Source organism: Gymnoscopelus braueri (assembly GCF_963280865.1).
Source record: "Gymnoscopelus braueri genome assembly, chromosome: 1".
Lineage (NCBI taxonomy): Eukaryota > Metazoa > Chordata > Actinopteri > Myctophiformes > Myctophidae > Gymnoscopelus > Gymnoscopelus braueri.
The window spans coordinates 41,375,600-41,388,099 of NC_137603.1; the positions used below are offsets into that span (position 1 = coordinate 41,375,600).

At 41.3% G+C, this 12,500-nt stretch overlaps 1 protein-coding gene across 1 annotated transcript in view; it reads right to left on the reverse strand.

Moving 5' to 3' along the window:
* The window catches only part of spata17 (spermatogenesis associated 17), a gene marked incomplete at both ends in the record, with an annotated part of 83,350 nt that overhangs the window by 37,997 nt on the left and 32,853 nt on the right, over positions 1-12,500 (reverse strand). The window contains one exon of the mRNA XM_080433165.1: positions 10,897-11,130. Coding sequence (XP_080289291.1) covers positions 10,897-11,130 — 234 coding nt within the window. The remainder of the gene's footprint in view (positions 1-10,896; positions 11,131-12,500) is intronic.

Below are 12,500 nucleotides of genomic sequence, written 5' to 3' on the forward strand. Positions count from 1 at the left end.
CATTATGACTATCACAAGATCCTCATGTCTGATTAGCTCTTTGTCCAAATTCATCTTCTCTTTCTCTCCACTTTCTTCATGCTATAACTTCCTCTGCTTGTTGTTATTCCGTTGAGCAAGTTTGTGTGTGTGTGTGTGTGTGTGTGTGTGTGTGTGTGTGTGTGTGTGTGTGTGTGTGTGTGTGTGTGTGTGTGTGTGTGTGTGTGTGTGTGTGTGTGCATACTGGGTAGGGGTTGGGGGTTGGGGGGAGGGAAAGGGGCTATTTATGTTGGAGCATTTTTCATGATATACTATTTGATTTATTAAAAAAACAATAAAGTATGTTTATTTAAAAAACAAATACTGTTTTATTATATCCAGCTGAGGACCGGCTGGAGTTTGTCGGTGAATGAAATGAATAGCTCTGTAGGTACAAAGACTTTCCTAGCAAAGCTAGCAAATGTATTGAGAGTAAATCACTGAGAATCAACTACAAGTTGGAGATGTCTACATCTCAGCTGTCTCACGTGAATCTCCACATTTTGTTGATCTGTGTTTTCTATTAACTTCATAGGTATACGTCTCAAAGGTGCATGGTGTTAACAGCCCCATTTCTGTGAAGAGAAGAAGCGATGCTGAAACTAATTTCCAGAAGCAAAATCTTCCAGAATCATCATGCAGGTAAACTCCCACAGCGTTCCGGCATTTACCTCCCCGAGGCGTTATGATGTAAACTTTGTATACAGATTAAGTTAAGTGTTGCTGTTTTGTTTGAGGTGACCTTCAGCTGCTATTTGGCATTAAAGAGGACTGGGGGGGATGGAGGGAGGGATGGAGGGAGAGATGGAGGGATGGAGGGAGGGGTAGGGACCCCGTCCTTGCTCCTATCGCCACGGGATCGCTGGCCGGGTCTGACCACTTCCACAGCTACTACCTCCACCTTATCCATCACAGCTAGATCATTATCACACACACACACACACACACACACACACACACACACACACATACACATACACACACACACACACACACACACACACACACACACACACACACACACACACACACACACACACACACACACACACACACACACACGTGCACACACACACACGTGCAAGCACGCACAGGGAGGAAAGGAAGGTGGGGGTGAGATGGAGAGAGGAAGAGATGGAGGAGGGGTTCAAAAGGTGGTGAAACCTGTAAAAAGAAAAAGTGTAGAAGAGTGGATGGAGAGATAGAGAAGTTCAGTGAGGAGGGAGAGAAACTGAGGGGCAACGCAGAGAGACGGAAAACAAACACATGAGAGATGGGGAGAAAGTGGAAGCCGGAGATAGACAGAGATAGAGGGAGAGAGAGAGAAGAGTGGGGACAGAGAGAGAGAGAGAGAGAGAGAGAGAGAGAGAGAGAGAGAGAGAGAGAGAGAGAGAGAGAGAGAGAAGGGGGCAGACAGAGAGAGGGGGAGAAGAAAAGAGAGAAAGAGACAGAGAGGGAGACAGAGAGGGGTGTAAATGTAGATAAATAATGTGTTCTCCACCATGCAGCGCCAACACTCTCCTGCCTTCATTAATGAACTCACCCTAACTACAACCAGCTGGAGACGTGTGCATGTGAGTGAGTGTGTGTGTGTGTGTGTGTGTGTGTGTGTGTGTGTGTGTGTGTGTGTGTGTGTGTGTGTGTGTGTGTGTGTGTGTGTGTGTGTGTGTGTGTGTGTGTGTGATCTGAGGGCTAATAAAACGAGACAAATCCACGCCTCATTTCTGCTCACTTATGTTTTACATTACTAGAAACCAATAATAGGGAAAGCACTTTGCCATAAAAGGCTGTTGAGCGTAAATAACACAAATGGCAAAATGGCCCCTCATCAAATCATCAACACACAGTGTGCGCACACACACACACACACACACACACACACACACACACACACACACACACACACACACACACACACACACACACACACACACACACACACACACACACACACACACACACACACACACACACACACACATATGCGCGCACACCACTCCAGCTGGATCAAGATGACAGTAGATTCACAGCTACTCCGAGAATTCTTCATCAAGAGGCTTTTTTTATAAGGGCTATGCACCCTAAACACAAAACAAATGTCAATACTGTTAAAATGGAGGACAGATAAACTCATAATCAAAAGTTATTCAGGACCGAGTATGTTTTCTCATGAATAAACAAATGGCCAATAAACCACTGATGTTTCATTAATTTAAATAAATAAATAAAATAATACATTTCATCAATACAAGTCATTGTCTATTCGCAGGTTCGACCATTTATCACACATGAACATGGATTACTTTCACATTGATGGCTAGTTTTAGTTTAGTTAAGTCAATACTGGCTAAACATCATTGCACGGTTAATAGGGGTTTCAAAATCCATTCATCTTGGCGGATCTATCAATTGAATGGGCAACAATACAATCAAAATGATACAAAGGGAAAATATCAATTCACATTCTTTATCTGCAAAAATATTATTATTATTATTATTATTATTATTATTATTATTATTATTATTATTATTATTATTATTATTATTATTTTACCCCACAGCATGGTCACAGCTCGTTGATGTTAAACTGGCATGCAATACATCTCGTATGCACAAATAATCCTGACTAAACCTGAGCTGATATTTCTGCATCATTTTCATGTTTAAATCCAATTCCAGTTTTGGCTTTTAAATAGATAAGCACTTGAATATTCTAAATCTATGTTTAAAGCCAGTTATGGAGAACCGCTGATCCGCCCTCAAGTGTGAAGTTGATTTTATGACCGGACTTGAAAATGATTTAATCTGCCAGAGAATCGTTAATATTGCAACAGTTATAAGATTAAGTCATCATTAAAAGTATCAGTAATGCAATTATTGTCAATTGCATTTTGGTTGATTGTGAGCTGATTAGGGTTGGGCGATGATATATTCGTATGTGACATCATGATGTGCACTGCACACAGGGTTGGGCGGGTTACTTTTAAAAAGGAATCCCCTACAGTTACAAGTTACTTTCTAAAAAATGTAGTCAGTAACGTAATCCCGATTACTCCATTTAAAAAGTAACTACTAGTTACTTTCAGTTACTTTTGGATTACTTTTAAGCAAAACTCTATTTAATTAGATAATACAAGTTTTACCATTGATAGACAAGAATGTTGAGCCTATGAAATTAAGATAAGGACAACAGAAATATGGTTAAGGTCATTTAATTGTTAAGAATTTGACCTCTCTGAACAGTTACAGTCATTGTGTCAACTAATAACAGATCATAAGAAAAGGCATCTTGACCTACAGTAACATTTTGATTGTTTGACAACCAACAACTAGCTCATTTTAAATAACACAACCGTCCCTATGGGATCTAACCTCCATCCATGTGTGGGCAAAGTGGCAAATAAAATCTCTTTACCTTTACAAAAAAATAATAAAACCTAATAAAATGCATAGCCTTTAATAAAAAGACACTAAATGCCTTTAGTTTACAGCCTATATTCCCTAAGGCTATACATAGGCTAGATGAGATCAAGTAAATAGAATAGACCAGGTTAGAATGCTATTATAATATGTTACTCTCTCCCTCCCCCTACAGGCTGGTATTATAATACGTTACTCTTTACCTCCCCCTACAGGCTGCTATTATAATATGTTACTCTCTACCTCCCCCTACAGGCTGGTATTATAATATGTTACTCTCTACCTCCCCCTACAGGCTGCTATTATAATATGTTACTCTCTCCCTCCCCCTAAAGGCTGGTATTATAATACGTTACTCTTTACCTCCCCCTACAGGCTGCTATTATAATATGTTACTCTCTACCTCCCCCTACAGGCTGCTATTATAATATGTTACTCTCTACCTCCCCCTACAGGCTGCTATTATAATATGTTACTCTCTACCTCCCCCTACAGGCTGGCATTATAATATGTTACTCTCTACCTCCCCCTACAGGCTGGTATTATAATATGTTACTCTCTACCTCCCCCTACAGGCTGGTAGGGCCTGTAAAAGGCCAATCAAAAAGAAGGCCATCAAATAAAACAATGATTTTTAAGTCCACAGAAATAATTAATTTAACTTGAAGTTTAAGGATGACTTAATTTTAATATAGTACAAGAATAGTGTAACTATCTGTAAAATATAACCCATTTATTTCATAAAATTATGTATTGGGTTATAGCCTTTTTGTCTCAATATTTGTCACATTCAGCACTGGACTTCACTGACTGTAGGGGTCACATTAATCACATTAGAATCACAGATTAGAGATTTTATGTATTTCCCCCTATTTTCTGTATTTTTCACTATTTAAAATATAGTATTTCTTAATTCCCCCCCCCACCCTCTCTCTCTGTCAAAAGTGTTGCTTGGCTTCCGCGCATTATAAACTGGAATATAGGCTTTAAATCTAACCTATCACTGGTTATGTGCAGCGTTTCACTTGATGTTGAATCTCAACCAGAGAACTGGTGTCTACCATTACCATATTGACAGAGGTGCACGCTGTGCGTCCTGACCGTCTCCACACGCATCCATTCAGTAGCCTACCATCCCTACTCATGAGGCCTCCTGACTTTTGAGGCCCCAGGCGGTTGCCTTGCCTACAGTTAAGACCGCTACTGCAGTGCTGCTCACCGTCACTGTAGTCCAGGCAATCTAGCCCATTTTAGACCCAAAAGTCAGACTAATTGTAAGAGAATTTTTTTCAACAGATATCATTTCTATGAGGTGTCTATAACAACATACTAAAAGTCCTAAGAAATCCTAGATGCGGAAATATGTTTAATTCTCATAAATTCAAGATGTGTGCTAATACCTCGAGAAAACTAAAAACCCTTATGGGCTTTTTTTTTCCTTTTGTCCTATCACAATGAAACTTTCCACAATGAATCTTAACATGAAAACTAAACTTTTTTGTATTACAAGTTTCTTTGAAACTTAATTTGAATATGCAAATTAGCTTAATATATATTGAATATGCCCAAATTTGCATATCACGAAAATGACTTTTCCCCAAAATGTATTATATTTACATTGTTGTTTGTTAATGATATCAAACACACTAATCAGACTTTCATGAACCATTTCATCGAATATTATTATTACTAGAACTTCGGCCGCGCTGCGCGCGGCCTCAGCTCTATCGCCCGCGCCCACATAGCACCTGCGCCCACACAGCGATCTGTGCGCCCGCCCTGCACCCCTCCTCCTCCTCCCCCAATGTGCAGTATTGAGAGCCCTGACGTCACAACATTTGGAGTGATGGCCACTGCACTCTGGTTGATTGGAATACACCTAGGGCCCAGGTACAGCTGAGATGAGAGAGATGTGTATGTTAGACACAATATGACTCTGAGCAGGCATCACAGTGTTTAAATTGCATCTGGTGAAGTAGAGACTTTATTTTCCTATGTAGGTAGTATTGTGTAAATACTGTATGTACAGTACAGTACGGTAGGTACTGTACTGTACTTGTACTTGTACTGTACTGTACTGCATGTACTGTACTGTACTGTACCTGCACTGTACTGTACCTGTACTGTACCTGTACTGTACGTACTGTACTGTACTGTACTGTACTGTACTGTACTGTACTGTACTGTACTTGTACCGTACACGTACCGTACACGTACTGTACTGTACTGTACCGTACCGTACTGTACTGTACTGTACCTGTACCTTTACTGTACTGTACCTGTACTGTACTGTACCTGCACTGTACTGTACTGTACCTGCACTGTACTGTACCTGTACTGTACCTGTACTGTACTGTACTGTACTGTACTGTACTGTACTGTACCTTTACTGTACTGTACTGTACTGTACTGTACTGTACTGTACTGTACCTTTACTGTACTGTACTGTACTGTACCGTACCGTACTGTACTGTACTGTACCGTACTGTACTGTACCTGTACCTGTACCTTTACTGTACTGTACCTGTACTGTACTGTACCTGCACTGTACTGTACTGTACCTGCACTGTACTGTACCTGTACTGTACTGTACTGTACTGTACTGTACTGTACTGTACGGTCTGTACTGTACTGGGGGAGGGGGGGAGCTGCATAGACCAAGGCAGCGCTTGTTTCTGTGTGCTCTGCAGGGGAACGAAGGTGCTGAGGTTTTGTGGCAGATGATGATGATTGGCTGTTAAAAGAACCCTCAGGAAGTAAATTGCAGCTGGCGAAGTGATTTGCATAAGTATTGGGGCATAATGCGTTTGTTATTGATTGTACATCCTGCAAGTACAGTAACGGTATGGGAAGCAGCTGTAAACACAGGCAGAATTAGTTATTAGAGTTAGTTGGGCCATGTGTCTGCTTGGACATTGGCCCCATACACTCGTGTACACTCCATGAGTGTGGCAGCCAATTGGCCGCCAATTATGGTAGCAGGATTATAAAGGGATTGGCACTGAAAAAAGTAAAAACTGACTCTAGCTTTCTCAAACAAGCTAAGGTGTTCAGCCTGTCAGAGGAAAAGGAATCATCGTTGCAGCAGGTGAAAAGGCTCTAGTCTCACTGTATGGGGGTGACAAAGATGAATCGCTGGATATGCTGAGACACAGGCAATTCTGTGAGAAAGACCACATCTTCAGTGGAACCTCAAACTCTTCCACCAACATCATCAGCTGTGAAGTTCCACAGTCTCTGTGTGTTCTACCAGATCAATGAATGGAAAGGAACAAGTGAAAGCATGAGTCCAGAAGACTGGGGATGGCATGTTATAGGTGGTAGATTCATGCCAATAATGACTGATCAGCCTGCAGGACCACCAGAATTACTTGATGTGGTCTGCTGTAGCTGCAAGAAAGACTGCAGCACGAAGAGATGCACATGTAAAAAAACATGGACTCCCTTGCACTACCATATGCGGAGAATGTCGTGGTACTAGCTGTACAAATTCCCAGTTGCCTGATTTATCTGATGACTATGATCCAGAGCGGAAGAACTAGCACGCCAAGAACTGAAATAGGGGGTGCAAGAACAAAGAATCATACAAAAGGAGTTCAGGATAACGTTTGAACAATAAAATAAACAAAAAACAAATAAGAAAAAAACAAAAAGAACCTCCCCTGTTGTTGCTACCTTGTCGTGGTGGGGAGGCTTGTGTAGGCACAAGCCTCCCCACCCTGAGGACTATACCAGTGGGAGTTATACCCCCGGCAGGTACAACCAAGCCGGGCAGGTTTCAGGTTAGAGGCCAGTCCAAAAGCAGCATTGCCATCAACCGTTAGCAGTAGGATGGTTGGGGGAAGATTTGACGGATTTATGCATTTGTCATACATATGAATGGTGTTTTTGATGTTATTCTATGAAGTCACAATATTTTGATGAAATGGTTCATGAAAGTCTGATCAGTGTGTTTGATATCATTAACAAACAACAATGTAAATATAATACATTTTGGGGAAAAGTCATTTTCGTGATATGCAAATTTGGGCATATTCAATATATATTAAGCTAATTTGCATATTCAAATTAAGTTTCAAAGAAACTTGTAATACAAAAAAGTTTAGTTTTCATGTTAAGATTCATTGTGGAAAGTTTCATTGTGATAGGACAAAAGAAAAGAAAAAAGCCCATTAGGGTGTTTAGTTTTCTCGATGTATTAGCACACATCTTTAATTGATGAGAATTAAACATATTTCCGCATCTAGGATTTCTTAGGACTTTTAGTATGTTGTTCTAGACACCTCATAGAAATGATATCTGTTGAAAAAAATTCTCTTACAATTAGTCTGTCTGGAAATGCTACTTTGCCTGGACTACTGCGCAGTTCCAGTGGGCAGCCACCAAGAAAGCTTTTTGAAGCAGCCACTAGGAAGCGACACAGCGTAGGCACCCTACGGGTCGTCGCATGCGACATGCATACTGTTATTTCGACTTATTATTATTTTAATGTTTGGTGACGGTGTTATAATAATGTATAACTTGTTTTTAAAATTTATGAGGGGAAGGGGAGAATGTAATCTGCCTGTGACCCTGTAAACATTGACTAGACAGTAAAGACTCATTTATATAGTCTACAAAGAACTCACCCTATAAAATTATATTTATACCCCGTAAGCTACTCTTTAAATAAAAAGCCTCATTTTATTTGACATAAAAGAGAAGACTGCGCTACCGATTATTTATCCCCAATCCAATGCTCTCCTATGTAGTGTCTCCGTCTGCAGTGTTGCCTGGTCTGATTATTATAAGCCACATTGGGCTTATTTTTCTGAAGTTGCTTGTAAATAATGGTAGAACGGTTGTGAGCTTGTAGATCGTCTATTTTCAAATAGCCAACATATATAAATATGCTCATTGTTTAATGGACGACCGATATAGCTTTGAAGTGCTCGTGTGGACTTTTATAGTCGCTTCTTTTGGGCTTGTTTTCATAGACCTGGTTGCTTATTTCTCTCGCAAATTCTGGCAACACCGCCCTGACGCAGCAGCAGCCTCCTGTCTGTGGGGATTTTACACAGAGAGGTGCGCGCTGCGCTCAACTCCAATCCATTGCCGTCTGTGTGGAGTGTGCGCTCTTGCAGGTGGTTGTTTGGTGTTATAATAATGTATAACTTGTTTGTAAAAATTAATGAGGGGAAGGGGAGAATGTAATCCTCATGTAACCCCCGTTACAACACCCCCGTTACTGTAATCCAGATTACACATTTTAAAATGTACTCTAAGACGTTACCGTTACGTTTTTTTTTTACTCTGATTACGTAACGGCGTTACATGTAATCCGTTACTTCCCAACCCTGACTGCACATCCAAACATCAACACATCACATCATCCTATTGTGGGTTGTTTCATCAATAAATTATCAAATGGCGATTTGTCATTGCATAGAGTCAACTCAAAAAACAACTTTGACTTGTTTTTTGACTGCAGGCAGTACTCCTCATTGTAGCTGTTCATCACAACAACCTACCTGCCAGTCCTATAGTGGGAATTGCCCCGGCCGGCCGACGACTACCATCACGCTACCAAGGAAAGCCCAGAAACATGACTGGCATAATGGCATATCCTGCATGACTCAGGTCCTCCATACCCTCCCATTTCCAAGGAGTTCCTATGTGAAAGCCCCCCATACCCAGAGGAAGCTCAAGCTACTCACTTTCCACTTGATGTGAAAGGGGGCATGTGCTCTCTGCAGCTTCCTGTAGATGGTGCATGCACACAGTAGAACCGCCCCCTAGAGGCCATAATGTGGGTCAAAAACTGGCTATCTATGCAAATGCTACAAATTGCATGCACATTAAAAGGGGGAAAAGTTAGCCTGGTTCCATATCATAGACCCCGCCCACTCTCTGAGTCGACTGCCCCCCTTGGTCTGGTGTTGTAATGTGAACCTAGGATTTATTCGGTACAAAAAGTACCGTCCAATGAGAGTCGGAGGTGGGGGTGGGGATCCCTTGTGATTGGTTTAGGGAAATCCTAAACCAATTCAAATTAGTTTAGGGAAATACTAATCCCCTCCCCCTTGTAATCGCCTACACTGGAGCCAATGTCAGACTGAAGCTCCATGCAACTTTAGTCTGATAATCAAGCTTAGGAAAAGTAGCCTACCCTATAGCAAGAGCCATAAGCGAAATGTGTGCCAAGTTTGGAGGCAGTTGGACTACTGGTCTGCTGCGTGACCCCAAACGCACAAACACACAAACACACAAACACACAAACACACACAGGGCTCTTCAATTACAGTAGTAAGATAAGATAATGGGTGTGTTAGTTTTAGGTGTGCCAATGTGGCATTTACAGTACAACTGTGTTACTCTTGAGTGTAAAAGCAACTCGCCTTCAGCTAAGATAGATAGATAGATAGATAGATAGATAGATAGATAGATAGATAGATAGATAGATAGATAGATAGATAGATAGATAGATAGATAGATAGATACAGAGTTACAGGTAAAGAGGTAAAGAGTAAGGAAAGAAAGTACTGCAATACAGCAATACAAGGCAAGAAAAAGAAAACTAGAAGTGCCGTCAAAACAGAACAACAGTATACAATAGTATATACCTATACAACTGTCCTCAAACAAACACACTTGTGCCTCCGACCATGCTGGGGGGGATGCGTTCATAATAACACACTCCCTCGCATGTTCTAATATTCTATTTAGATTATAAAAATATTTAGTATTAAACTATTAACATTAACCACATACAGATTAGGAACACATAATCCCTCTTCCAAAAAAAAATTACTTGGTTCATACAGCAGCAACATTTGCAAATCTGTTTCTGAGTGGATTTACACTGTGTGGGTGTGCGTGTGTGTGTGTGTGTGTGTGTGTGTGTGTGTGTGTGTGTGTGTGTGTGTGTGTGTGTGTGTGTGTGTGTGTGAGAGAGAGAGAGATATTCCCTTGCCACTAACCCGTAGCTCGTTTGACAAAACACATTTTGAAGCTGCGCTCGGGAGCCACTAATCTTATATGCACACATGTGCACACAGCAATACATGCACACTTCTGCAGAAACACGTACAGAAGGCCTCATGCCTATAATGGCACAGACACACATGGTAAAAGGTCCCAGCGAGGCGGTCCCCACGAGAGCCATGTGTCGCACTTTAATGATGTCATCCTTCTTTAAGAGCAGCTTTAAAGGATCTGGGCGGGGGGGATCATTAGCATGACATGCTGTTAGCAGTTACTCTCTCTCTCTGTCTCTTTATCTCTTCCTCTCTCTTTCCCTCGCTCTCTTTATTCTATTTTTTTATCCTGCATCCCGCCTTCACAGTCTCTCTCTCCCTCCCTCCCTCCCTCCCTCACTCACTCACTCACTCACTCACTCACTCACTCACTCACTCACTGTGTGTCCTTGCGAGCGCGTGCGTGTGTGATAAACCAACCTTTGGTTCCAGGGTGCCTCACCTGTGGTTTATTTCCATGTACGGGGGGCAGTAGAGGCCTCGAGGTGCAACAGTAGTAGGTGGTTTTCATCCAGGAACCTCCTGGGGGAGAGGGACCTGTGGGGCCAGGCCGGCCCAGGAGAGCGGCTCCATTCCTGGGGGAGAGTCTGATGGTGGGCGGGGGCCTGGCCTGTCTTAGTACCAGCTCCATCTCATGAGGGAACGGTCTGAAGGGAGAGTTAAAAACCCCTGGGCGCTGTAGGGAGGGAGAGAGACAGAGAGAGAGAGACAGAGAGAGAGAGAGACAGAGAGACACAGAGAGAGAGAGAGACAGAGAGAGAGACAGAGACAGAAAGGGAGAGATGAGAAGAGAGTGAGATGGGGGAGAAAGATAGAGAAAGAGAGGGAAAGTATAAAGAGAGAGAGAAATAGTGGAAAATGTTCATGAGAGTCACGCGAGTGGCAAAAGAAAGATAACAAGGGAGAAAATAGTTCACAAAAACACGTCTGCTTCCTTCTGAGCGCCAGAAGCGCTATAGTAAACTGCAGTAATATTGGGTTCTGGGGCATTTGACCCCCCTGCACCTCAAACGTGACATACTGTAGTGTGGATATACTGAATGGATCTTAACCATGCTATTGTTGTTTTCATCTTATTCTTTCAGGAAAGCAGACTTGTATTTTCCACAGAATGCAGACTTTCTCGCCTGTTAATGAACCGTGTCTTTTAAGTCTGTCGGAGACACTCCACCAGTTACTTTTGCCAGTTTCATTACTCCCAGATGACACAGCTTTGTTTGCAACTTCATGAACCCTAAGCCCAAAAGGGAGAGCTCGATGTCTGCTTGAGGTGTTATTACACTATGAGTTGCTACAAGGCATGTCTGTAGTGCACCTTCTCTGTGTGATCACTGCCTGTCTATCTAGATACCCTTATTTCAGCATTACTGTTAGTTAGTTAGTTAGTTTTTATTTCGGTCATGATTTTTTTTAAACAAAACAGTTGAACATACAGTACTACTTTTAAAACAAAACAGTTGAACATACAAGTACAACTTTTTAAACAAAACAGTTGAACATACAGTACAACTTAGTCAATAAGATGACTATTTGGCCGAAAAGGTATGGGCTGAAGCCGAAGCTTATTTTGCCCACCTTATTACCATTAAAATACAATATCATAGTAGCAACAAGAAAACATAAGAGCAAACAAAAAAAATTAAGGGCATAATTCAAGGAAACACGAGGAACTTAACAACAAGGTTTATTTTTTGTATCGTCTGTTATAGACTGTAAAGTCTTTAAAATAAATAAAATAACTTTTTAAAAAAACTAGGAATCTACACTGTCTGGGAAACACTAAGAAAACTTCAATACAAGACAACAAGAAGTCAAGAACAAATAATAACATAAACTCACATGTGACTAACTAGACACAGATGAACACAACTGACAATCAACACTGGGATAGTGTAAAGTGTAAAGTAAAACTCTAACTGGAAAGCAACATAAGAATTAAATTAATCAGAATTAAAGGAACACAACTGAAAAGTAAAACACTAACTATGACTATAAACAAGGAACACATGAAAACACAGCAGGGAGATGGAACATGTCACGGATCGT